This window comes from Mandrillus leucophaeus, unplaced genomic scaffold, assembly GCF_000951045.1.
Source record: "Mandrillus leucophaeus isolate KB7577 unplaced genomic scaffold, Mleu.le_1.0 Scaffold32, whole genome shotgun sequence".
NCBI classification, from domain to species: Eukaryota; Metazoa; Chordata; class Mammalia; order Primates; family Cercopithecidae; genus Mandrillus; species Mandrillus leucophaeus.
In genome coordinates this window covers 3,895,484-3,923,479 of record NW_012103365.1, presented here as the reverse complement: position 1 = coordinate 3,923,479, position 27,996 = coordinate 3,895,484, and the positions used below count along the sequence as shown (strand labels likewise).

General features: G+C 45.3%; 1 protein-coding gene across 2 annotated transcripts in view; it reads right to left on the bottom strand.

Moving 5' to 3' along the window:
• Nucleotides 1–5,819: 5,819 nt before the first annotated feature.
• Nucleotides 5,820–27,996, bottom strand: part of LCMT1 (leucine carboxyl methyltransferase 1) — a 71,119-nt gene continuing 48,942 nt past the window's right edge. The window contains exons 6-11 of one of the 2 annotated variants that reach the window (XM_011987948.1): nucleotides 24,124–24,226; nucleotides 20,566–20,686; nucleotides 15,096–15,197; nucleotides 13,467–13,558; nucleotides 9,317–9,414; nucleotides 5,820–6,047 (exon numbers count right to left, since the gene is read on the bottom strand). In XM_011987948.1, coding sequence (XP_011843338.1) covers nucleotides 6,025–6,047; nucleotides 9,317–9,414; nucleotides 13,467–13,558; nucleotides 15,096–15,197; nucleotides 20,566–20,686; nucleotides 24,124–24,226 — 539 coding nt within the window. In that variant the 3' untranslated portion in view covers nucleotides 5,820–6,024. The remainder of the gene's footprint in view (nucleotides 6,048–9,316; nucleotides 9,415–13,466; nucleotides 13,559–15,095; nucleotides 15,198–20,565; nucleotides 20,687–24,123; nucleotides 24,227–27,996) is intronic. The other variant, XM_011987949.1, reaches the window with a different exon arrangement.

Below are 27,996 nucleotides of genomic sequence, written 5' to 3'. Positions count from 1 at the left end.
TCCTGCCACGAATGCAGTTGTGATGCCTGGCACTCTGGGAGCTACTTTGTGACCATGAGGCAACAAGCTAAAGATGAAAAGCCAACATGCTGGCCAGGCAAGGTGGTTCGCACCTGTAATCCCAGCACTTTGGGAGGCCAAGGCAGGTGGATCACTTGAAGCCAGCAGTTCGAGACCAGCCTGACCAACAGGGTGAAACCCCATCTCTACTGGAAAAAAAAAAAAAAAAAAATTAGCTGGGCACGATAGCGCACGCCTATAATCCCAGCTTCTCAGGAAGCTGAGGCACTTTGAACCTGGGAGGCGGAGGTTGCAGTGAGCCAAGATCACGCCACTGCATTCCAGCCTGGGCGAGAGGGCGAGACCCTGTCTCCAAAAAAAGGAAAAAAGTCAACATGCCAAGGAAGACAGAGCGAAAAGCATGAATCCAAGCCCTTGGTGGCACTCATCAATTAAAGTTGTATTCCTGAAACCATTTAGATAGTGCATTTCAAAAGCCGTTTCTGCAACTAAGTATTCAAAAGCTTCACTAAGAACTGTAAGACTTTTGAGGAGAGGGTCAGTCTTCATCAACGGCATCAAGGAGTTCCCAGAAAAGGAGAAATAAGCCAACTGACAAATGTGAAGAAATGAGACCCCACACCTTCATGTAATGGTGGTGCTGGGGGAAAAGAAAAAGATTTTATGTGCTATTTAGGGCGGGGAGAAAGGAGACACAAACAACATACCGGTCAAAAGCACAGGCTCTAAAGCCCACCTGCCTGGTTTCAAATTCAGTTCCATTATCGATTGGCTATATGACCTTGGACAAATTACACTATTTCTACATACCCTTATTTCCCCATGTTTAAAATGAGAATGAGACCGGGCAGAGTGACTCACGCCTGTAATCCCAACACTTTGGGAGGCCAAGGCAAGAGGACTGCGTGAACCCAGGAGTTCAAGACCAACCTGGGTAACACGGTGAGATCCCATCTATACAAAATATAAAAAATTAGCCGGGCAAGGTGGCATATGCCTGCAGTCCTAGCTAATTAGACTTGGGAGGCTGAAGTGGGAGGATCCCTTGAGCCCAAAGTGGCTGCAGTGAGTTGCAATTATGCCACTGCACTCCCACATGGGTGACAGGAGTGGGACTCGGTCTCAAAAAAAAAAAAAAAAAAAAGGATAAAAACAAACTGATGTAGAGTTGTTATAGGGACAGAATAAATTAACACAAGCAATTAGAAGCACAAATATGCAATTGGTTAGTAATGACGGAAGACACGGGCATACAAGCATGCTCTCTTGTGAATGCTAATCCATCTGCCTAGGGGACTTTATATGACAGTCTCAGGAAAGCTTCCTTGGCCAGCCTAAATGGATAAGCTGCTGCTTCTTTTTTTTTCTTTTTCTTTTTCTTTGAGACGGAGTCTTGCTCTGTCGCCCAGGCTAGAGTGCAGTGGCGTGATCTCAGTTCACTGAGAGCTCAACCTCTGCTTCCCGGGTTCAAGTGGTTCTCGTGCCTCAGCCTCCTGAGTACCTGGGATGACAGGTGTGCGTCACCACGTCGCGCTAAGGCTTTTTTTTTTTTTTTTTTGAGATGGAGTCTCACTCTGTCGCCCAGGCTGGAGTGCAGTGGCACGATCTTGGCTCACTGCAACCTCCGCCTCCCAAGTTCAAGTGATTCTCCTGCCTCAGCCTCCCAAGTAGCTGGGACTATAGCCACCCGCCACCGCACGCAGCTAATTTTTGTATTTTTAGTAGAGACGGGGTTTCACCATATTGGCCGGGCTGGTCTGGAACTCCTGACCTTGTGATCCACCCACCTCGGCCTCGCTGGGATTAAAAGCGTGAGCCACCGTGCCTGGCCTTACAAAATGTATTTCTAAATAGGAAGACTTGAAAGTCAAAATTACTCCTTGATCCGTGGGGCTGCAGAATGAACGCTGTGTCAGCATGCATGAAAACAGCCTTCATCGCCTTGCACATCTCTGTCAGAGTTCTTTGGCGACCAGGTGCACTGTCAATAAGCAATAATATTTTGAAAGTAATTTTTTTTCTCAGTAGTAGGTGTCAACAATGGCCTTAAAATACTCAGTAAACCACATCATAATCAGATGTGCTGTCACCTGGGCTTTGTTGCTCCATTTCTATAGCACAGAGTAGATTTGGCTCTTTTTTTTTTTTTTTTTTTTGAGTCAAGAGTCTCACTTTGTCGCACAGGCCGGAGTGCAGTGGCACAATCTTGCTTCAGTGCAACCTCCATCTCTCAGGTTCAAGCAATCCTCATGCCTCAGCCTCCCAAGTAGCTGGGACTACAGGCACACACCACCACACCCAGCTAACTTTTGTATCTTTTAGTAAAGATGGGGTTTTGCCATGTTGGCTCAGCTAGTTTCGAGCTCCTGGCCTCAAGCAATCAGCCTGCCTTGGCATGACCCACTGCACCCAGTGGATTTGGCATAACTGTTAAGGGCCCTAGGATTTTCAGAATGGTAAATAAGCACTGACCTTAACTTAATGTCACCAGCTGCATTCGATACTAGACACTAAGAAGTCAGGCTTTCCTATGAAGTTTTTAAGCCAGGCATTGACTTCTCCTCTCTAGCTATGGAAGTCCCAGATGGCATCCTCTCGCAAGAGAAAGCTGTTTCGCCTACATTGAAAATCTGTTTAGTGTAGCCACCTTCCTTCATCAATGATCTCAGCTAGATCTTCTGGACAACTTGCTTCAGCTTCTCCATCAGCACTTGCTGCTTCACCTTGCACTTTTATGTTATGGAGACAGCTTCTTTCCTTAAACCTCTGGAAGCAACCTCTGCTAGCTTCCAACTTTTCTTCGGCAGCTGCCTCTCCTCTCTCAGCCTTCACACAATTGAAAGAGAGTTAGGGCCTTGCTCTGGGTTAGGCTTTGGCTTAAGGGAAGGTTGTGGCTGGTTTGATCTTCTATACAGACCGCTCGAACTTTCTCCCTATCAGTAATAATATGGTTTCGCTTTCGTATCATTCGTGTGTTCACTGGAGTAGCACTTTTTCATTTCCTCCAAGAACTCTTCCTCTGCATTCACAACTTGGCTGTTTGGCACCACAGCTCTAGCTTTCAGCATGTCTCAGCTCCTTTTTTATTTATTATTATTATGACTTTTTTTTTTTTTTTTTTTTTTTGAGATGGAGTCTCACTCTGTCAGCCAGGCTGGAGTGCAGTGGTGCCATCTTGGCTCACTGCAACCTCCGCCTCCCAAGTTCAAGCGATTCTCCTGCCTCAAACTCCCAAGTAGCTAGGATTACAGGCGCCTGCCACCACACCTGGCTACTTTTTGTATTTTTAGTAGAGATGAGGTTTCACCATGTTGGCCAGGCTGGTCTCAAATTCCTGACCTCAGGTGATGCGCCCACCTCAGCCTCCCAAAGTGCTGGGATTACAGGCATGAGCCATCACACCCGACGCTATCTCAGCTTTTGACGTGCCTTCCTCACTAAGCTTAAGTTTCCAGCTTTGATTTAAAGTGAAAAGCATGTGACCCTTTCACTTGAGCACGTAGAGGCCGCTGTAGGGTTATTAATTGGCCTAATTTCAGTATCAAATTTGGAATAGGACGGATGGGAGGATCACTTGAGCCCAGGAGTTCAAGACCAGCCCTGGCAACACAGGGAGACCCTGTCTCTACCAAAAATTAAAAAATAGCCAGGCGTGGTGGTGTGTGCCTGTGGTTCAGTTACTCGGGAGGCTGAGGAAGGAGGATCGCTTGAGCCCAAGGATGTTGAGGCTGCAGACAGCTATGACTGCACCACTGCACTCCAGCCTGGGAGACAGTGCAAAGCTCTTTCCAAACACAACAAAAGTAAACATTGTTTCAGCTAATGCTGTACATATGCTAGAGTTCCCCCCCTTTCCCATGGTTTTGTTTTCCAAGGTTTCAGTTACCTGAGGTCATTGAGGTCCAAAAATGAGTATAGCTAAGATATTTTTTTTTCCAAGATGGAGTCCTGCTCTGTCGTCAAGGCTGGAGTACGGTGGCGCAATCTCAGTTCACTGCAACCTCCACCTCCTGGGTTCAAGCAATGCTCCTGTCTCAGCCTCCCCAGCAGTTGGAATTACAGATGCCCACCACCAAGCCCAGACTTTTTGTTGTTATTTTTAGTAGAGATAGGGTTTCACCATGTTGGCCAGGCTGGTCTCGAACTCCTGACCTTGTGATGTGCCCACCTCATCCTCCCAAAGAACTGGGATTACAGGCGGGGGTTTCACCATGTTGGCTAGGCTGCTCTCGAACTCCTGACTTCATGATCTGTTTGCCTCGGCCTCCCCAAGTGCTGGGATTACAGGTGTGCACCAGGCTAAAGATATCTTCAAAGACCACATTCACATAACCTTTTATTGTTATAATTGTTCTTTTTTAAATTGTTGCTAATCTTACTGCACCTAATTTATACATTTTACCACAGATATTTATTTATAGGAACACATCCCATCAACCAGCATGCCACTAGAGGTGCAGGGCCCACACTCTAGGGGACTCTGATTTAAGGATTCTGAATGGTAGAAGAGGGGCTGTTACCTCTCCAGCAGAGGAGAGGACTGAGGGCTTCTGCAGTGCCACCCTGCACATGCAGGTGCCGGCTCACAACGCCAGTCACATAACTAAGAAGTCCCTGTAGACGAAGCCTAGCCATCACTCAGGGAGTTCAGCAGACAGGTGTGGGACAGGCCTTGTTTCTGAAATATGAGGTCATCACTCAGGGGCCCTACGAACCTGTCTCATAACTGCACTGACTTCCAGTTGTGGCTGTTAAGTTTAAGCCCCAAACTTGGTGGCTCAAAACATCACAGATCAGTCTGGGCACATTGGCTCATGCCTGTAATCCCAGCACTTCGGGAGGCTGAGGCGGGCGGATCACTTGAGGTCAGGAGTTCGTGACCAGCCTGGCCAACATGGTGAAACTCCATCTCCACTAAAACCACAAAAATTAGCCAGGCATGATGGCACGCACCTGTAATCCCAGCTACTTGGGAGGCTGAGGCAGAAGAATCACTTGAACCTGGGAGGCAGTGGGTGCAGTGGACCGAGATCATGCCACTGCACTCCAAGCCTGGGCAACAGAGCAAGACTCCATCTCAAAAACAACCAACCACCACAGATGTATTCTCTTACGGCTCTGGAGGTGAGAAATCTGAAATCAGTTTCTCTGGGCTAACATCAAGGTGTCGGCAGGCAGTTCCGGCTGGAGGCCGAGGGAGGCTCTGCTGCTATTGCCCTAGGCAGCATCCCCTGGTTGCCTCTGCTTCTTGTCTTCTGGGCCTCTCCTCCTCTGACTCTGACGTCTCGTCTGTCCCTCTAATGAGGACTCCGTGATCTTATCAGACCCACCTGGATAACCCAGGACCACCTCTTCATCTCAAACCCCTAATCCCATTAGCAAAGCCCCTTTGCCACAGAAGGTAACACACACTCACAGGCTCTGGGGATCAGGACATGGACACTTTAGGGGTCATCCTTCAGCCGGCCACCATGACCAAGATGAAGGAGGCAACTGAACAGGCCAGCATGGCCAGGGCGGAGGCAGGAGCCGGAGAAGAGCACTAGCCTCGCATCTGGTGGAGGCCAGGGGTCAGGGTGTGAGGCACAATGTTATGTGCCGCAACGAACAGCACGTGAGGGAGCAGATCCTAAAATGGACTCAAGGTCATGGGCCGAGTGTGACTCACAGGGAGTAAGCCAAAGTCAAAGCAGACTTGGGGTCCTTGGCTTTAGCTAACCCAGAGGTGAACCCTGGCCCGCCCAACCCATGGGGCACAGAATGAGCAGCGGCAGCCAGCTGAGTTCCAACCACAGGAAACTGGTGGCAAGTGAGATTTATTTAAACACCGACATGTCAACAGGAACAGGAAGAGGAACATGTGCGACCACTGTAGTGATCGAGCTTCTCAGCGTGTGGGATGAGACCTGCAGACGAGGCCCGCCCACCGCTCAGGGAGCTCGCAGGTATCCTCCAGGAGGGCGAGTGGCTTCTGCTTCTGGCTCGGCATAAGCCTTCAACAGATTAATAAGTTATCTCCTTCAGCCCTGAGGGGAGACACACAGACACCATTAGGAGACCCTGGTGGCCAGGAGCAGAGGCCCTGAGAGGACCCCCAGTGACCGGCTCAGGGGCGCCAGTCACACTGCTGACCGCTGCAGCACCGCCCGCCTGCTAACATAAAAGAGGTTTCGCAAGGACAAAAGGTTGGGCAAGACTGTGTTTATGGGTGGTTTTAAAAGGATTAAGAAAGCATTATAACAGTTTATGGACTGTCTGCAGTTAACGCCAAAAATCTACCCTTTATGTGCTGAACTTTGAGCAAAGGCAGAGATGGATCTTCCACACAGACAAGCACTGATGTCCCAAAGCAGCCAGGGGTCAGTGGGGACAAAAGAAATTCCTGACATTAAAATGCTCAATATATTGTTCCTTTGTTAGAACTAGAGTTCACTTAAAAGTATTACAAATAACCTATGTTTCCAAAAATAAGGAAAAATTAATTCAGCCATAGTGACATAATATAATATTATAAAGCCATTACAATTATGCTCATTGAGCATTTTTAATTGCCAGGGGGAAGTGCTAAAAGTTATAATATTAAATTGAAAACACTTGAAATCAAAGTTGCATAAATATAAAAATTTAACTCATTATAAAAACAAACAGCCGGGCGCGGTGGCTCAAGCCTGTAATCCCAGCACTTTGGGAGGCCGAGACGGGCGGATCACGAGGTCAGGAGATCGAGACCATCCTGGCTAACACGGTGAAACCCCGTCTCTACTAAAAAAAATACAAAAAACTAGCCGGGCGAGGTGGCAGGCGCCTGTAGTCCCAGCTACACAGGAGGCTGAGGCAGGAGAATGGCAGGAACCCGGGAGGCGGAGCTTGCAGTGAGCTGAGATCCGGCCACTGCACTCCAGCCCGGGCGACAGAGCGAGACTCCACCGAAAAAAAAACAAAAAAAAAAAACAAAACAATATTTAGAAATAGAGGGGAAGGGAAAAGTCGCAAGAGATCATCTCTGACTGACAGGTATACAGGTGGATTTTCTTTGTTATATTTTTTAGAAGCTTTCAACTTTCCTACTACAAAGTATTTTTTTTAATATAATTAAGAGGAGGATAATATAAAAATACGCCAATAAGTGACTTTTTTTTTTTTTTTTCTGGAGACATAGTCTTGCTCTGTTGCCCAGGCTGGAGTGCAGTGGCACAGTCTCAGTTCACTGCAACTTCTGCCTCCCAGGTTCAAGAGATTCTCCTGCCTCAGCCTCCCAAGTAGCTGGGACTACAGTCATGCGCCACCACACCCAGCTAATTTTTGTATTTTTAGTAGAGACGGGATTTCACCATGTTGGCCAGGCTGCTTTCGAACTCCTGACCTCAGGTGATCTGCCTGCCTTAGCCTCCCAAAGTGCTGGGATTACAGGTGTGAGCCACTGTGCTCAGTCCACCAATAAATGACTTTAAATCCAAAACAAACATGAAGGCCAGGCACAGCGGCTCATGCCTGTAATCCCAGCACTTTGGGAGGCCGAGCCAGGCAGATCACTTAAGTTCAGGAGTTTGAGACCAGCCTGGCCAACATGGTGAAATCCCGTCTCTACTGAAAATACAAAAGTTAGCTGGACATGGTGGTGGATGCCTGTAATCCCCGCTACTCAGGAGGCTGAGGCAGGAGAATCACTTGAACCCAGGAGGTGGAGGCTGCAGTGAGACGAGATCATGCTACTGCACTCCAGTCTGGACAACAAGCAAGACTCCATCTCAAAACAAACAAAGAAACAAAAAAACCAAAACCAAACCAAACCAATGTGAAAGGTCTGTGTGGGCTGAGCTGCATAGTTAGGCAATTCTGTGTGGAATGACAAGTCCAAAGGGGCTGATTATCAGTCTCAAGTCAACCTGGAAGTTTTGCATAGGGGATGGGGGAGGTCCTTGCCTCTGTCAAGTTCTGTTTCGGATCAGCTGCCTGCTTGTGATTGCATGTCACTGAGGGAAGCTTGAAAGGAAGCTATTCCAACTGAAGGCCGGAACTGGGATCTACAGTGGCCTCCATCGGTCTGAAGAGACACTCAAAGCCTAACCCCTGGGCGAAGCAAGCCCAGCAGGGGGCAGCTGAAAAGGAGCTGGACCAGGACCAAGACCAAGGTAACAAGAAACAGAGATGGATCCACACCTGCTCCCCGTGGCCCTACTTGGCCACAGACAGGGATGTGCACCTTAACAAGAAGAGGGAAAATCCAGCCGCTAGCTGCCTGGGTTCGTGAGGGAGATGTAAGGATCTGTGCGTTTCACATCCAGTGAACCTCATTGCAAGTGGATGGAAAAGACACGCCGGTTACTTTTCTGGAGATTTTTACTTTAAACTCTCAAGCTCTTTTACCTTCCAGCTGCGGGAACTCCATAGTACATCTCTCAAGGGTTGTTTTGGGCTACGTGGCTTAAACAGTTCTCCTGGTTTTTGTGCTATAAAAACACACAAGATATAACAGCAAATTCTCTGGATATGCTCACGGATACTTGTACATGATCCTCTAATTCTTTCTGGGCCCAAAGTTCCAAATATATCTTTCAGTTTGGGAAGAAGAAAAGTTCCGGCCAGCCACAGTGGCTCATGTCTGTAATCCCAGCACTTTGGGAAGCTGAGGCAAGAGGACTGCTTGAGGCCAGGAATTATTTATTTATTTTTTTATTGTTTGAGATGGAGTTTCGCTCTTCTTGCCCAGGCTGGAGTGCAATGGCGCAGTCTTGGCTCACTGCAACCTCTACCTCCCAGGTACAAGCGATTCTCCTGCCTCAGCCTCCCGAGTAGCTGCGATTACAGGCGCCTGGCACCACGCCTGGCTATTTTTTTCTTTTTCTTTTTTTTTTTTTTTGTATTTTTAATAGAGACAGGGTTTCACCATGTTAGTCAGGCTGGTCTTGAACTCCTGACCTCAAGTGATCTCCCCACCTCAGCCTCCCAGAGTGCTGGGATTACAGGCGTGAGAACCTGTGCCCAGCCTACTTGAGGCCAGGAATTCACGACCAGCCTTAGAGAGACCTCTACAGAAAATCAGCCCGGCTCCTGTAGTCCCAGCTACTCAGGAGGCAGGAGGATCACTTGAGCTCAGGAATTGGAGGCTGCAGTGAGCTAGGACCGTACCACGGTACTCCAGCCTGGGTGACACAGTGAGGCCCTGTCTCAAAACAAGAAAGAAAGAAGAGAGAAGGAAAGAGGGAAGACAAAAAAAGAAGAGAGAAAGGGAAAGAAAAGGAAAAAGAAAAGTTCACTACTTTCAGGTCAAGGCAAGAAAAGTACAGTCACGCACCGAGCTCATTTCCTCCTTTGGTTGCCCAGCAAAGGCAGTAATGCCGCATGAGCTGCTCCAGCAGCTCCATTTCATCCAGAAATTCAAGTGATTCTATCCTGTGGGAAGAATTAAAATAGAACAATCCCAGGGTCTGCATTGAAAAGGAAGATCATGGCCCATAGTTACGGATATGAAAAAATGTTCACGATAGGTTAAGTGGAAAGAAGGCGGCTATAAAATAGTAATTATGATGTGGCTCCACTTTAATTTCTTTTCACTGAAAAGAAACAAAGTCAAAACAAAGTCAAAACACAAATGACAAACTAGAAACATATATTTGCAATTCAAGTGGCAAAGGGTTGAGTTCCTTATTATATAAAGAGCTGTTAAACTTCAGTAAGAAAAACTAGTGGTAACTGGAGGAGACAGGCAGAGCAAATTGAAGCAGATTGATACCGTCAAAACAGGACACTACGCAGCCATTTAAAAAAATGGGGTAGGTCCATACGTATTAATATGCAATAACCTCCAAGACATATCATGGAATTTAAAAAGCAAGTTGTGTGATTTAAAAAGCAAGTAATGTGCACAGTACACCACTCTCCATGTAAAGAAAAAGTGAGACAAATTTGTCTGTATATGTACAGACTTGTGGAAAATACAGAAGAAACCAGAAATGGTACTTGTCTCTTGACAGAGAAGGTAGTAGACCAGCAGTGAGGAGGGTTGCTTTTACTCTATACCACTTTATTCTGGCTTTATAAAAAATTATATGCATGTATGACTTTTCCAAAAAAGCTTTGTAAATGTAAACTTTTAAATATACATACACAGGTTGGGTGAAGCACCTCATGCCTGTAATCCCAGCACTTTGGGAGGCCATGGTGGGTGGATCTCCTGAGGTCAGAGTTCGAGACCAGCCTGGCCAACATGGTGAAACCCCATCTCTACCAAAAATACACAAATTAGCCTGGCGTGGTGGTGCCCACCTGTAGTCACAGCTATTCGGAGGCTGAGGCAGGAGAATTGCTTGAACCTGGGAGGCAGAGGTTGCAGTGAGCAGAGATCACACCACTGCACTCCAGCCTGGTAACAGAGTGAGACTCAGTCTCAAAAAATAAATAAATAAAATAAAATAAATAAATATATACACACAGAGAGAAATATGCACAAACACATGGAAACAGCTTCTTAAAAAAGTTTCTGTTTGCCAGGAGCAGTGGCTTACGCCTCTAATGCCAGAGCTCTGGGAGGCCAAGATGGGAGAATCACTTGAGGCCCGGAGTTTGAGACCAGCCTAGGCAATATAGCAATACTCCATCTCTATCAAAAAAAAAAAAAAAAGTTTATGTCAAAATATGTACACACTATGGAGGAAAAGTCAGGCATTTTCAAAAAGTATACAGAATAAAATAAAAAAAGAAACAGGATCCATATTCCTACTACTCACAATAGCCACTGCTAACATCCAGTCTTGCCACTTGCCCAGGCCTTGTCTGTTATATGCACGTATGCACAGGTGTGAACACATGTGCATGTCTGTGCATCTTTATGTATTTGTGAGTTCATTCCCATCTTGGTATGCAGGTCTCAGGACCACATCTGAAGTAAGAATGACTACACATTAACTAATGTGGTTGCTTCCCAAGTCATTCTACCAGGAGACATCCAAAGCAGATCTGATACCAAGTTCTAGAAAAATCCATCACCATACTGAAGGCTCCAAGATGGTTATTACCAAGTACAGCTATCAGGAGACACTACTAATTATTAAGCTGTTCACTAGAAAGAGTGCTCCCAAGGGCAGGAATGTCTTTTGTCCTGTTTTGATCATTGCTGTAACCCTGGTGCTTAGAAAAGTGCCAGGTACACAGCAGACACTCAGCATTTGTTCAATGAATAGCCTCGCCTTAGGCTTCCTATTATACTCCACAGTTTCTGGCAAAAGCAGATACAAACTACGTGGCATTCACAGAGCTGGGCAGGCTGTTCGGCCTGGCATAGATAGACAAAGGCCTTCCAATCTCCTTACCCATCACCCCCACGAAGGTTACACGTTGCTGTCTACAGAAGTCCTGGAAACATGAGACAAATGACTTCCTGGAGGCAAGAGTTTCCTTGTGGTTGATGCTAGTCATAGGCTCCTTTCTGGGCATCTAGAAGCAGTCCCAGAGCAAACCCGTGTCAGGGGTATTCAAAACAGTCGTCTTGACATATAGCAAATGAAAACCAGCCTGTGCAGAAGGATGCTTCCAGAAGAATCCAGGAAGCACTGACCTGATCACGTGGAGACAGCACTTTCTCAAACCCTCCAGGCTTTCATGGCCAATTATTCACGTACATATTTGGGAAAAACAGTGATACGTCTAAATGTTAGTAAGTTATATGGAAAAGCAAAGCCAAAAATTCTTCTCATGATCTTGTAAGAGACCAAAGGCCTCTTAGGTCTCCAAAGACAAGAAGAAAGCAGGAATCAGGAAGCACAGAGTGATTACAAAAAAAAGAGCTGAAGTGCACACCAGGGCTGTACATAGATGCACAACGGTGATGTTCTCTCCAGTGTTGTTTATAACAGGGAAATGAAAACAAGATGAATAAACAAGACACCGCAACTAAATGCCTAGCTACAGACATTTTTAATTATTTAAAAATTATTATCAATATACTATATCCACATATCAACATAAATACTATGTACCCTATTTTTTTTTTTCCCCGAGACAGAGTTTCGCTCTTGTTACCCAGGCTGGAGTGCAATGGCATGACCTCGGCTCACTGCAACCTCTGCCTCCCAGGTTCAAGCAATTCTCCTGCCTCAGCCTCCCAAGTAGCTGGGATTACAGGCGCCCACCACCACGCCCGGCTAATTTTTTGTATTTTTAGTAGAGACACAGTTTCACCATGTTGGCCAGGCTGGTCTCGAACTCCTAACTTCAAGTGATCTACCTGCCTTGGGCTCCCAAAGTGCTGGGATTACAGGCATGAGCTACCACGCATGGCCCTTTGTACCCTTAAATGGGATATGGCAACCCTCAATATTTTGATATGTAAAGGCAAATACAATCTATTGTTTTCAAAAAGGATGGTGGTTTACAGACCAGTATGTGTAGTATGAATCCATGGATTAAAAAAATAGAAATCTATGTATTAATAAATATTTATCTTTCTATCTAGGAAAAGAATATTCCCCAATATGTTAAGAACTGCTACCTCCCAAGTGTGACTACAGAGGGGACAACTACTTCATCCTTCATGCACTTTATAATGCTTGAGGAACTTTTCAGAACCACAAGCATAGGTTTCCTTTATAATGGGGAGAAAAGTCCATTTAAAAACCCTCCAGCCCCTTATACGTCCTTGAGCAACGTCGTTTTCCTCCCTCTCCAAAGTTATGTAAAATTCCCACTGCCAAGGTTGCTCTGGGAGTTTTCCAGGTGTAACTGCTTGTTTCAACTAAAATAATCAGTTTGGGCATAAGCCCTATCTCAGCTAATAGCTAATGAGTTACTTTCAAGCTGCTATCAGTGTTTAACTTGTTTCAAAATAGGTCTAGTTAAGGTCTTTTTTTTTTTTGAGAAGCAGTCTTGCTCTGTCACCCAGGCTGGATACTGTGTCACAACCTCAGGTCACTGCAACCTCCGCCTCCTGGATTCAAGTAACTCTCCTGCCTCGGCCTCCTTAGTAGCTGGGATTACAGGCCTGTGCCACCACACCTGGCTAACTTTTGCATTTTTATTTATTTTATTTTTTGGAGACAGAGTTTCGCTCTTTCACCCGGGCTGGAGTGAAGTGGCATGATCTCAGCTCACTGCAACCTCCGCCCCCGCCCCGGGGTTCAAGCGATTCTCCTGCCTCAGCCTCCCGAGTAGCTGGGATTACAAATGTGTGCCACCCCGCCTGGCTAATTTTTGTATTTTTAGTAGAGACGGGGTTTCACCATATTGGCCAGGCTGGTCTCGAACCCCTGACCTCAAGTGATCTGCACACCTATGCCTCCCAAAGTGCTGGGATTACAAGTGTGAGTCACTGTGCCTAGCCTTGTGTTTTTGTTTTTTTTTTAAATGAAATCTCCACATATTGTTCTGTTTTTCTGCATTAAAGAATAGAGGCAATCATGCCTTCAGTTCACAATGAATGCCCATCAAGCTGACGCTCACCAACCCCATACCTGCTCACTTCAGCTCGAGGTAACCTGTTGTACAACTCCATCATGTCGACGGCCGATGCTGTTTCCCACCCATTCGACAGGAGCCGTTCTTTCTAAAACGTGCAACGAAGAGAAATGGAGAACTAGAGAACTACCAGGCACTGGCTTACAAATCTGAGACACTATTTTGTTTTAAAAAGACAAGGTCTCACTCTGTTGCCCAGGCTGAAGTGCAGTGGTCTGATCACAGCTCACTGCAGCCGTGACCTACTAGGCTCAAGCGATTCCTCCCCCTTCAGCTGCCCAAGGTGCTAGGATCAGAGGTGTGAGCCAGTGCGCCAGGCACTGAGACGCTCTTAAGCACACCAGACCTCCTCTGAGCTGACTCCTTTCTCAAAAGCACATCCTAGACCCTAATATCTTCTTTTTACTTTCCAACTTTCCATACTGAACAAACATTGTTATAATGAGGAGAAATTCACTAAAGTACTTCCAAAGAGAAATAAAGGAAGAACTTTTCTATGAGCAACAGTTTTTTAAAGCATTATAATGGTTATGTGACAAAAGACATGTAAAAATGAACCTATTTATTTATTTTTTAATTTACTTATTTATTTTGAGACAGAGGCTCACTCTGTTGCCCAGGCTGGAGTGCAGTAGCTTGATTGCGGCTCGCTGCAACCTCCATCTCCCAGGTTCAAGCAAACCTCCTGCCTCAGCCTCCCGAGTAGCTGGGATTACAGGCGTGTGCCACCACGCCCGGCTAATTTTTGTATTTTTAGTAGAGATGGGGTTTCACCATATTGGCCAGGCTAGTCTCAAACTCCTGAACTGAGGTGATCTGCCTGCCTCAGTATCCCAAAGTGCTGGGATTATAGGTGTGAGCCACCACACCCACCCACCCAAAAAAATGAACCTATTTATATGGGGGCAGGGGTGGGAGTTGTTTTGAGAAAAAATAAATGACTTTTTTAAAGGAAGGGGGCATTACTATAGAGTCAAAGAGGTTTAAGGGACATATCAATCATCTACAAAGTGTGGACAACGTTTAAATCCTGATTCAAACACATCAACTATAAAAAAAAGGTTTTTCTAAATAACTGGGGAAATTGAACATGAACTGGGCATTAAATGCCATGAAGGAGTTGTCAGCTTGTGAGGTATGATCTGTGAAATGGTGTCATCATCATCCTGGGAGAAGCAAATCCTTATTGGTAGGTGATTCACATGCGTATTTAGGGGTGAAATCATGTGCTGTCTGGGATTTGCCTGAAAATATTCCAACATCAACAAAAAAATTGTGGGAGAATTCAGGAAATAATACTGATAAAATAAGTAATACTGAAGTTAGGTGATGGGACGTGTGTTTTTATTTTACCATTCCCTCTACCTTTTTGTTTGAAAATTTGCATAATACAAAGTCAAAATAATAGAGTGTAGGAAATGTAAATGTGTATTTTCTACACCAAGATGGCAAAGCAGGACTTGGTCTTCCCAGTATCATGAACTAGCAGCCCACATGGAGGCTCAGCAGCCTATGGTGGCAGGCACTGAACAGGGCTTCTCCATGATCGTATCTGCAAAGAAAGATCTTTATATATCTTGGTTGACTAAGGGTCCAAATGGATGTCCCAGTCCCTGCTCTCTGACCTGTGACTCTAATGACTTGCAAGTCTCCACTCCTGCCAGGTCACACTGGCGTCTCCGCAGGTTTTCAATCATGATCTGCCCAAACCGATCACCCATGTTCACCTAGGAGGGAAAGAGAAGGTAAGACATTACTCTAAGGGTTTGTTAAATATGCAAAATAAAACATCATCATCCTATTTTTAAGCAGTAGAGGCTGACGTCTGATTAGGCACAGCCAGCATAGGAAAACGACTGAGGGGCAGGCACCAGCACAGTGCTGGCGGGAGCATAAACTTGGGTAGCCCTGGAAGGGCAATTGGGCAGGATACACCCATTTTAAATGCTCAACCTGGCAGGGCACGGTGGCTCACGCCTGTAATCCCAGCACTTTGGGAGGCCAAGGTGGGCGGATCACGAGGTCAGGAGATTGAGACCATCCTGGCTAACACGGTGAAACCCCTTCTCTACTAAAAATACAAAAAATTAGCCGGGCATGGTGGCGGGTGCCTGTTAATCCCAGCTACTCGGGAGGCTGAGGCAGGAGAATGGCGTGAACCTGGGAGGCGGAGCTTGCAGTGAGCCGAGATTGTGTCACTGCACTCCAGCCTGGGCGACAGAGCGAGACTCCATCTCAAAAAATAAAAAAACCCAAAAAATAAAAAATAAATGCTCAACCTGTGATCCACCAACTCCACCGAAAGCAATCTACCCTACAGACACACTCACACGTATCTGCTAAGATGCAAGAATGTTTATCACAGCATTAGGTAAAATAGGAAGAATCTGGAAATAACTCCTGGCATGTCTGTATAACGAAATTATATATAGCCATGAAAACAAGAGAAGACAGATACAGACATGAAATGACCTCTAGGGTAAACTCTTGAAAAGTGAAGTACAGAGGAATATGGTTAGTATACGCCCATCTGTCTTCAAGGAAAAAAAGAATCTCTATGTACATGGAAAAATTCTGGAATGTGGCAGCCTTGCTTTCCAGATTAGAGGACCAAGGTCTGGGGCAAGAGAGAGATTTACTTTTCCTTGTCTACCCTGTTGTATTTTTAATTTTTGTACTCTGCATGTGGTATTACTTTTTGAATTACAAAAACTCATCTAAAAAACCTCAAATTATATATGAAAAACGCCAGGAAACAATATTAGTGTACACCATTGTATATACACTATCGCTTTTTCAAATATTCACCACTTTCAGCCAGGCATGGTGGCCATGCCTGTAATCTCAGCACTTTGGGAGGCTGAAGCGAGTAGATCACTTGAGGTCAGGAGTTCAACACCAGCCTGGCCAACATGGTGAAACACCGTCCCTACTAAAAATACAAAAATCAGCCAGACACGGTGGCATGTGCCTGTAATCCCAGCTACTCAGGAGGTTGAGACAGGAGAATCACTTGCACCCGGAAGGCAGAGGTTGCAGTGAGCCGAGATTGTGCAACTGCACTCCAGTCTGGATGACAGACTCTTGTCTCAAAAAAGAAGGACGGGTGCGGTGGCTCATGCCTGTAATCCCAGTACTTTGGGAGGCTGAAGCAGGCGGATCACTTGAGGCCAGGAGTTCGAGACCAGCCTGACCAACATGGTGAAACCCCATCTCTACTGAAAATGCAAAAATTAGCTGGGTGTGGTGGCAGGCAAGTATAATCCCAGCTACTAGGGAGGCTCAGGCAGGAGAATCGCTTAAACCTGCGAGTTGGAGGTTGCAGCGAGCCGAGATCGCACCACTGCATTCCAGGCTGGGCAACAAGAGCGAAACTCCATCTCAGCGGTGGAAAATCCGCTTAACAATATGAGAAATGATTTTCAGAGTGCACACGACAGCACTGCTAGACAAGAACCAACACTATTTTGGTGGAGAGAAAGGAATGTAGCACTAATGATCACATGGCACTTCTTCATTCCAGATAGAAAGTGTTTGTCAGCACATACTCTGTCGTTTTATTGCCTGGGTTTGAATCTTTGCTTGACATTTAAGAGCTTTGAGGCTGTGTGTAAACTACATAACTCTGTGCCTCAGTCTCCCCTTACCTATAGAATTAGAATAGTACTAGTATCTACTTGTGGCTAGCTGTGATAATTACATAAATTAATAGGCCAGGTGCAGTGGTTCACACCTGTAATCCCAGCACTTTGGGAGGCCGAGGTAGGCAGATCACTTGAGGTCAGGAGTTCAAAAGTAGCCTGGCCAACATGGTGAAACCCCGTCTCTACTAAAAATACAAAATTAGCTGGGAATGGTGGCACACACCTGTAATCCCAGTTACTCAGGAGGCTGAGGCAGGACAATCACTTGAACCTGGGAGGTGGAGGTTGCAATGAGCCAAGATTATGCCACTGCACTCCAGCCTGGGTGACAGGGTAAGATTCCATCTCAAAAAATTAAATAAATAAATAAAGTTAATATAAGTAAAACTCATAGAATAGTCCCTGCTATATAGTAAGCAAAATCTAAGAATTTGCTACCACTGCTTTAGAATTATGATTGAAATTATTATCATCCATGTAGTTTCGTCATCTTAAACTACTAATTAAAAAACAAGCTAAGCATGGTGGCTGATGCTTGTAGTCCCAGGGCTTTGGGACACTGGCGTAGGAGAACTGCTTGAGGCCAGAAGTTTGAGACCAGCCTGGACAACACAGCAAGATCCCGTCTCTACCAAAAAAAAAAAAAATTTAGCTGAGAATGGTGGTGTGCACCTACAGTCCTAACTAATGGGGAGACTAAGGTTGGGGGATCACTTGAGCCTGGAAGCTCAAGGCTGCAGTGAACTATGATGGCACCACTGCACTCCAGCCTGGGCGACAGAACAAGACCCTGTTTCTGAAGGAAAAAAAAAAAAAAGGAAAAGCAAACAATGTAAGGCAAGTGAGCAATTAATACATGTTTGTGAGGTGCTGATCATTTTGTGTTTGTTAGGAAATTACTGAATTAACTTAAATGTTCATTATGCACCAGGTGAGGGTGGCGAGTGGGAGCAGAACCGGTTGAGGGACAGCTGTGGACAACATTTTGAAAACTGGCACATTCCCAGGCTTGCTCCAAAGTGACAAGATCTCTGGTCAGAATTCACTGAATCCATCATCTCTCATATGATGTTGAATAAACACTTGTTCAACAAAAGAATACACAAAGTAAGGAAAGTGAAAGCAGCAGCATAAATCTGAAACGTGGAGTATGGACAGTGGAATTTGTTTCCCCAGATGTGGTTATCCTGAAAGCAAAGATAGGTCCCCAGGATTTATTTACATCAAAAGAAAATACCAGTGAGGCCACCTTCCATTACATCCATCCATCAGGACGGAAGACAGAGTCTGAGGAGCGCTCCCAACTAAAGAGAGGGAAGGATGCAAAATCAACCAATCAAGAACCATCTACACAGGAACCTGGGCAGGAAGGGACCTGGGGAGGAGGTTGAGAGACCAAGGGCTAGCCCTAGATCTGTCCATAATTACGTGACACTGGGCAAGTCCCCTTATTGATCTTTTGTGTGATAAAATAAAAAAGAAAAGGAGATTTAAAAAAAAAAAACTGACCAACCTGGGCAACATGGCAAAATCCTGTCTCTACAAAAAAAATTTAAAAATTAACTGGGCGTGGTATGTGCACCTGTGATCTCAGCTACTTGGGAGGATGACCTGGCAGGATCATCTGAGCCCCAGGTCGAGGTTGCAGTGAGCCATGATCCCCACCACTGCACTCCAGCCTGGGTGATAGAGTGAGACCCTACCTCAAACAAATAAATAAACAAAAAGCAATACACAATAAAAATAGTGAGCATGTATCAGTGCTTATCATGCGATAAGCCACTGACAGCATCTCAGGAATCCCCATAATAATCTGGAGAGAGGGTATTATTATTATTATTATTATTTTTTTTTTTTTTTTTTGAGATAGAGTCTCACTCTGTCACCCAGGCTGGAGTACAATGGTATAGTCTCAGCTAACTGCAACCTCTGCCTCCCCGGTTCAAGCGATTCTCCTGCCTCAGCCTCCCATGTAGCTGGGATTACAGGCATCTGCCACCATGCCTGGCTAATTTTTGTATTTTTAGTAGAGACAGGGTTTCACCATGTTGGCCAAGCTGGTCTCGAACTCCTGACCTCAGGTGATATGCCCACATCGGCCTCCCCAAAGTGCTGGGATGACAGGCGTGAGCCACCGTGCCCAGCCAAGAGTGGGTATTATTTCTTTAAAAACAAAGAACGGGGGCTCAGAGAGAGCAAAAAATAGCTGACGCTTACTTACAGCTGGGCAACACTGTCAGTGCTTTTGGATACATTAACTCATTTACATCTCACAACAATGCTATGAAGTAGGGACTATTATTTTCAGATGAAGAAACAGGCACAGAGGGACAGCCGGGCATGGTGGCTCACGCCTGTAATCCCAGCACTTTGGGTGGCTGAGGCAGGCAGATCACCTGAGGTCATGAGTTTGAGACCAGCCTGGCCAACATGGTGAAACCCCATCTCTACTAAAAACACAAAATTAGCCGGATGTGATGGTGCACACCTGTAATCCCAGCTATTTGGAAGGCTGAGGCAGGAGAATGGCTTGAACCTGGGAGGTGGAGGTTGCAGAGAGCCAAGATCGCGCCACTGCACTCCAGCCTGGGCAATAAGAGTGAAACTCTGGCAAAGAAAAGAAAAGGAAAGGAAAGGGAAAGGGAAAGAAAAGAAAAAAAAAGAAACAGGCACAGAGGGGTTATGTAACTTGCCCAGGTCACACAGCAGGAATGCCCACCTCTGGAGCATGGACTCCCAATCACTAAGCTGTGCTGCCTAAGGTCACATAGCTGAGAGCACAAGCCAGGGCCAGGATTCAACCCAAGCTGGGCTATTCCAAAGCTCTAAAACAGAACTTTTGCTGCAATAAATCAGAAGAAGTAAACAGGCAGCTGGTAAATCATACACGGTCATCTTAGAAACTAGAATATTTTACATTAAAATCCTACATTTCCAGCTTCTTTCAAAAATCAGTAGTTCTGGCAGCTCTAGGCTCACATGCCTACATGATAACAACTGGCTGTAAACGGACAGTGGCCCCTCCCGTGAGGTGGGACATTGGTGCTCCAGTTCACCACAGTCCCCAAACCCTACACTACTACACTTGGCTGACTTCCTCCACTGGTACCACTTGCCTGTCCCTGACAGCATCTGAGTTGCTACCCCGAAATGCTGGTAGCCAAAATCCCCTTCCTCATGTTCTATGACTCCACGGTACATGTAATGATAAAAATAAGAACTTGAAAGACTTTTGTAAAGGCTAAGACAGAAGTTCCAATAACTCTGGCTAAAAGTCTGCAGGAGGTCAAGAGGTCAGGAGCACTAAGATTGCTGGTTGATGAATAAAGGAGATACGTGAGAGGCTGGAGGAAGAAGGAAAGGATAAGGGAAGTTATCCGAAGGGTGCTGGGAGAGGGAAGCCACCACAGGGGTCCTGTACAGAATCCAATTCTCCTGTGCTTCCTTTTACCTGTTCGTAGTTTATGAACATGGCTGCCTCAAAACTGTTGGCTGCCCACTTCAGGAGGTTTGCGGACTGCTCTGGAGTCATGTAAACCAGCACACATTCAGCTATCAGGAGTGTTGGCAATCTTAAGAGAAGAAAAAAAGGCACATAAATTTGTTATCATCAAGTCAGGACCCTCTAATCGTACTGCAGTGCTGGTGGGGCAGTCCATGCCCCAGGGAAATCAGAAGGCCTGAGCAAGCACAGCCCCAGTCAGGGCGGAAATACTTGGGGAATACCATCACAATCCCAGCTTTCTACTGTGAGCAGGTGAGCAGTGAGCAATGATTTGTGTGGCAATGAAAACATGTTAAGCGTGTGTGGTGGACTGCAAAAACGGCTACAAGTTCTCCCCTGCTGTGCACTCGCACCATGCCAACATAACACTGAGGCTTCTCCCATTTGAGAGGTGTTTATTCTTCTATCCCTGGAATCTAGGCTGGTCATGAAACTTTTACTTTGGTCAACAGGACAGTAGCAAACATGATGCAAGCAGAAGTTGTAAAGTCACTTGCACATTGGTGCTTGCTCTCTTGCTGCACTTGGAAACCTGAATGAACCCAAGCTAGCCTGCTATAGGAGGAGAAGGAACCATCTGAAGGAACCCAAGCTAGCCTGCTATAGGAGGAGAAGATCTGTGGAAGAGAAGGAGGCCTCCCAACTGACAGCCAGCCAGACCCTAGCTGGCCTGCCCACTATCCACATGATTGAACTCCAGGATATCAGCTAAACCCAACCCCAATCAGAACCATCCGGCTAAGCCCTGTCCAAACCGCAGAATAACCTCCAGCTAAGGAAGGCCAACCCAAACTGCAGAAGAACATCCAGCTAAGCCCAGCCTAAACTGCAACATCCAGCTAAGCCCAACAAGAAACTGGTTGAAAGAACATGGTATGCCCTACCCAATGGACTACTATGCAGCTCATAAGTATGATGTTTCAGGGACTGTGTTTATTGACACAAAAGCTATCCATGGTCCCCAGATTCAAGTGGCCTATCAGATGCTTCCCTGCACTTCTTCAAAGCAGATATCCCAGGAGTAACTAAACAGTCAAATGTCATTAGCTGTTTAATGTCTCTTTTCCTTACACAGCAATGTGTAAGCTGTTTTGTTCATGGCTCTATAGTGAGTACCGGTACCTCACAGAACCTCGATTATTTGCTAAATGAGTGAATAGACTAACAAACAAATGATTGTATGTGTACATATACACACATATATTTGATTTTTTTTTTTTGAGACGGAGTCTCATTCTGTCACCAGGCTGGAGTGCAGTGGTGCAATCTCAGCTCACTGCAACTTCTGCCTCCTGAGTTCAAGCAATTCCCCTGCCTCAGCCTCCGAAGTAGCTGGGACTACAGGCACACACCACCACACCCAGCTAATTTTTGTATTTTCAGTAGAGACGACGTTTCTCCCTGTTGGCCAGGATGGTCTCAATCTCTTGACCTCGTGATCTGCCTGTCTCAGCCTCCCAAAGTGCTGGGATTACAGGCGTGAGCCACCGTGCCCAGCCGATTCTTTTAAAAGTTCCAAAACTGGCTGGGTGCAATGGCACACACCTGTAATTCCAATACTTTGGGAGGCCAAGGCAGGCAGATTGCTTGGGCTCAGGAGTTCAAAGCAAGCCTGGGCAATATGGTGAAACCTTGTCTCTACAAAAATTAACTGGGTGTGGTGGTGCACGCCTGTGGTCCCAGCTACTCAGGAAGCTGAGGTGGGAGGATCACTTGAGCCTGGGAGATTCACGCTGCAGTAAGCACAGATCACGCCACTGCACTCCAGCCTGGGTGACAGAGTAAGACCCTGTCTCCAAACAAACAAAAAGTTCCAAAATTATACACATAGCATAATCACATTTTAAAGAAAAACATATATTTACAAATTTTGGGATAAAATTTATTAAGGTGGTTATCTCTAAGTATTGGGATTAGGAATTATTTTTATCTTCTCTTTGAGGAACCATCAAAATCATCAGCAACAATTAAAACTACAGAAATGAAGAGCTGGTTTGCTAGAGACTTCTTTGACAGTTATCAACATTCTCAACCGCTAACACTTACAGGTGGGTTCTATTAGTATTCACATTCTCACTTTTTTTTTTTTTTTTTTTTTTGAGATGGAGTGTTGCTCTGTTGTCTAGGCTACAGTGCGATGTCGTGATCTTGGCTCACTGCAATCTCCACCTCCTGGGTTCAAATGATTCTCCTGCCTCAGCTTCCTGAGTAGCTGGGGTCCAGGCGTCCACCACCACGCCTAGCTAATTTTTTGTATTTTTAGTAGAGATGGGGCTTCAATATGCTGGCCAGGCTGGTCTCAAACTCCTGACCTCAGGTGATCTGCCCACCTCGGCCTCCCAAAGTGCTGGGATTACAGGCATGAGACACCACGCCCAGACTATAATTCACACTTTTCAGAAGAGGAAACAGATGCAGAGAAGTGAAGTTATCCAAGGTCATGGTCTAGTGCATGTTCCTGTCAGGATTCAAACCTGTGCAGCTGGACTCAGTTTCCAGACTCATGAACTACAAGGAACATTCTCCTTATGCATATATGCAAGATCTTCTCAAGGGGACACCCACGAAAGTGGAACTGCTATACCCTATGGTACACATACTTACAATGTTACTCGATACTTTCAGATTGCTCCTCACAATGGTTGCACCAAGTTCACTTCCAGCAGTGGTGTATCATTCCCTATCCCCCATATCCTTGCCAACACTTGATACTGTCAGCTGTTACATTTTTGCCAACTTGGTGAGAGTAAAATAGAATTTCATCCGATTATCACTGATGCCCAATACCTGTTTCATATGATATTCAGTTTCTTCTTTGAACTGCCCGGTAATCTATCCTTTGCCCATTTTTCTATGAGGCTTTTAATGGTAGTTGTTCTTTATATATTCTGGACACCAATCTTTTCTTTATATGTCACAAACACGTTTCTACCCATACAATTATCTTCTCTCAAACTTTTATATGAAATTAGGCACCAGTATTTTTACAAAGTAACACAGGTGATTCAGATGTAGAAACAGACTTGAAGAACAGTATTGCTTAAAAAATTTCAGAAAACTAGGCCAGGCGTGATGGCTTACAACTGTAATCTCAACACTTTCAGAGGCCAAGGCAGGCAGATCACCTGAGGTCGGGATTTTGAGACCAGACTGACTACATGGAGAAACCCCATCTCTACTAAAAATACAAACTTAGCTGGGTGTGGTGGTGCATGCCTGTAATCCCAGCTATTTGGGAGGCTGAGGCAGGAGAATCACTTGAACTCGGGAGGTGGAGGTTGCGGTGAGCTGAGATTGTGCCACTGCATTCCAGCCTGGGCAACAAGAGCAAAATTCCACCTCAAAAAAAAAAAAGAATTTTTTTCAGAAAACTAGGTAGCAATGAAATAAAACTTACAGAATAAAAAATAAGAACATGAGTATCATGCTGCACTTCCGACTGGCCTTATCTCATAATTAGCATAAAATCACAAATGTAAAAGAGGTTTTAAAAAAAAATCTCACTGTGTATTCATGTTACATTTCTTTAGTTTCTCTTCCAGTTCAGACAGGTCTCGGAGATCGGCTCCAATAACGGCATATCTCTTTGAATCCAGTATGTGTCCATCTGCAAATGCAATCAGAGGCTATAATTTTAATGAATATGTCTTTTCCAAAGTTATAGTAGCCTTATGGTTTTCCCCTACTATAAAAATACACGCATCATTGTTAAAAAAAAAAAAAAAATAGGTAAGAGGAGGGTAAAAATTATCCAAAATCGTATCTTCCGAAGATAACTATTCGTGTTTTGGTGTGTAACATTTCAGCATTTTGTCCTATGTGCTTAAGTTATTGCACACAACAAAAACACATTCTCCCTCTCATGCACATGGTGGGCGCGCACGCACACACACACACCCTGAATAGAGAAAAGAAAATGGGACCACCCAATAAGTGGTTTGAAAACTGCTTTTCCTACATAGCAACAGCATCAGGGACATCCTTCTGTACAATGATTTCATAGCATTCCACTGACTGGATAAAACATAACTTATTTAGCCAATCCCTCACTATGAGATGTGGTATTCCTAAGTTTTCCCCATCTAGGCATTGCAAGCATCCTTGTATATACATCATGAAGCATCTGTCCAGTTATTTCTTTAAAGTAGATAGTATGAGAGGAATTAAGAGATCAGAGGGTAGCCAGGCGTGATGGCTCACGCCTGTAATCCCAGCACTTTGGGAGGCCAAGCTGGGCAGATCACGAGGTCAGGAGATTGAGACCATCCTGGCTAACACAGTGAAACCCCGCCTCTACTAAAAATACAAAAAAAAAAAAAAAAAAAAAAAATTAGCCGGGTATGGTGGCAGGCGACCTATAGTCCCAGCTACTCTGGAGGCTGAGGCAGGAGAAGGGCATGAACCTGGGAGGCGGAGCTTGCAGTGAGCCGAGATTGCACCACTGCACTCCAGCCTGGGCAACAGAGAGACTCCATCTCAAAAAAAAAAAAAGAAAGAGATCAGATGGTAAGCCTATTTAAATATGGGGACCCATTAGCAGGCTGCTTTCTAAATATTATGCCCATTTGTGTTATGTTTCAAAAAAGACAATTTATGTACTAATGTATTCACAAATAAAATGACAGCATTTGCTCTGAAAGACTCCAGCAGAGGTAGGATGAAATGATATCTATAGTGATCCTCAGGCTTCAGTGGTCATCAGAATCAGCTGGGTGGCTTGCTAAACCACAGATTGATAGGCTCCACCCCAAGTTTCTGATTCACTACATCTTCCACTAGCGGAAACTGACATTTCTAGCGGCTGGGCGCAGTGGCTCATGCCTGTAATCCCAACACTTTGGGAGGCCGAGGCGGGCAGATGGCGAGGTCAGGAGATCAAGACCATCCTGGCCAACATGGTGAAACCCCATCTCTACTAAAAATACAAAAATTAGCTGGGTGTGGTGGCGCACACCTGTAATCCCAGCTACTTGGGAGGCTGAGGCAGAAGAATGGCTTGAACCTTGGAAGTGGAGGTTGCAGTGAGCCAAGATCATGCCACTGCACTCCAGCCTGGTGACAAAGCAAGACTCCGTCTCAAAAGAAAAAAAAAAAAAAATTTACATTTCTAGTAAGTTCCCAGATGCTACTGATGCTTAGTCTGAGGACTTACACTCTTGGAATGACTGCTACAAATAAAATGAGACAGTTAAGTGATGGGTACATGGAGGTTCATGAACCTAGTCACAACGTATTTGTGTACACTTCACATTTTTTTCAATTAAAAGTTAAGGCCAGGCTCAGTGGCTCATGCCTGTAATCCCAGCACCTGGGGAGGCTGAGACGGGCTGATCACCTGAGGTCAGGAGTTCGAGATCAGCCTGGCCATCATGGCGAAATTCTGTCTCTACTAAAAATAAAAAAAAAATTACCCAGGTGCGGTGGTGCACACGCCTGTAATTCCAGCTACTCGGGAGGCTGAGGCAGGAGAATCACTTGAACCTGGGAGGCGGAGGTTGCAATGAGCCAAGATTGTGCCACTGCACTCCAGCCTGGGCAACAGAGTGAGACTCCGTCTCAGAAAAATAAAAATAAAAAAATAAAAGTTAACAAGTTTCTTTTAAAGAAAGAAAATTGCTTGATTTTATTATTCACTCAACTTCAGACATTATTCATTCAACTTCCTTGAGGATACAAACCATGGCAGGAGCTGAAACATCAATAGCTACCCATACTACTGCTAATAATTCAGGTTCTCTAGGTTCTGAGAACTTCAGCAAAAAATGCTGAAAAGGCTAACCTACAACATGTAAGTAGTTTCTCATTTATTATCTTGATAACTTCACTTGGCTGATTCAAATACATATGGCTACACACCATAAGCTAAAGAAATACCTCCTAAGAGCCTGATAGATGTCAGGAAAGCAATAAAGGGCAAGCAGGGAACCCGAAGTCGGCCCTAGGGTGCCAGGAGTCAGGAAAGTAATATGAAGAATATGGCATGTGGCTGGGCATGGTGGCTCACGCCTATAATCCCAACAACTTGGGAGGCCCAAGTAGGAGGACGACTTGAATGAGGAGTTCAAGACCACCCTGGGCAACATAGCAAGACTGTACAAAAAAATTTTAAAAACTAGCTAGATGTGGTGGCATATGCCTGTAGTCCCAGCTACTCCGGAGGCTGAGGTGTGAGGGCTTGAGCCCAGGAGTTCAAGGCTTCAGTTAGCTATGATCGTGCCACCGCACTCCAGTCTGGGCAACAGAACAAAGACCTTGTCTCTACCAAATAAAAGAATATGAAGGTAGTTGTCTACCCTATTACGAAAATAATTCCAAAATGCCTGCATAACTTCTTGCAAATAACAAATATATTAATAATAAGCACATTCGAAATGAGTTTTTCCGTCCCTGGCCAAAAAACAACAAATACACCAGAATATTAACACATGAAGTCTAGTACCATGTAGTTCAGGGGAGACCTCTCTTACATTAGGATCTAATGTTAGCATGTAAAGCATAAATCACACATCATCATGATTATTCTTGTAAGCTGTACACAAGGTACATCTGAGCTGAAGGGAGTCAGTGACTTGAGGCTCACCCGCCACTCTGCAGTGGCCCAGCTGTATGTGGTGGCACACTGGCATACCACATGGGAAGCACTGGACAAGAGGACCTTAAGATCCCTTTAAATGACAGAATTTGATGACTTGAGTAACACACACCAACATCACATGATTCAGTTGCTCTTCTTAAGTCAGGGGCTACTCAAGTTATGGGGAAATAACAGGTCCATTATCTGTCCCTGAAGGATGCCTTACCATTATTTTGCAGGGAACTGAATGTATTTGTGGAGGATAGGCTCAGAGCAAGTTTCAAAGGAGTTTCATAATTCTGGGAAAATAAGGCCATTTGTACAAAATCTAGCACTGGCAAGAGGCCACGAGAACAGAAAAAATCCTTATCTGTCTGGAATGCTTCTGAGAGCTAGTGGGAAAGGTAACTCGCTCGCCAAAATGAGATCCACAATCCCTTCTTTTCCTATATTCTATTTCATAAGATAAAAATGTAAGGCAACTGAAAACATTTTGTGTGATACTTACAGAAGAACTTTCTAAAGAAACAGACCGGCCGGGCACAGTGGCTCATGCCTGTAATCCTAGCGCTTTGGGGGGCCAACGCCGGTGGATCACCTGAGATCAGGAGTTCAAGACCAGCCTGGCCAACATGGCAAAACCCCATCCCTGCTAAAAATACACAGATTAGCTGGGTATGGTGGCAGGCACCTGTTATTCCAGCTACTCAGGAGGCTGAGGCAGGAGAATCGCTTGAACCTGGGAGGTGGAGGTTGCAGTGAGCCTAGATCGCACCACTTCACTGCAGCCTGGGTGATGGCAT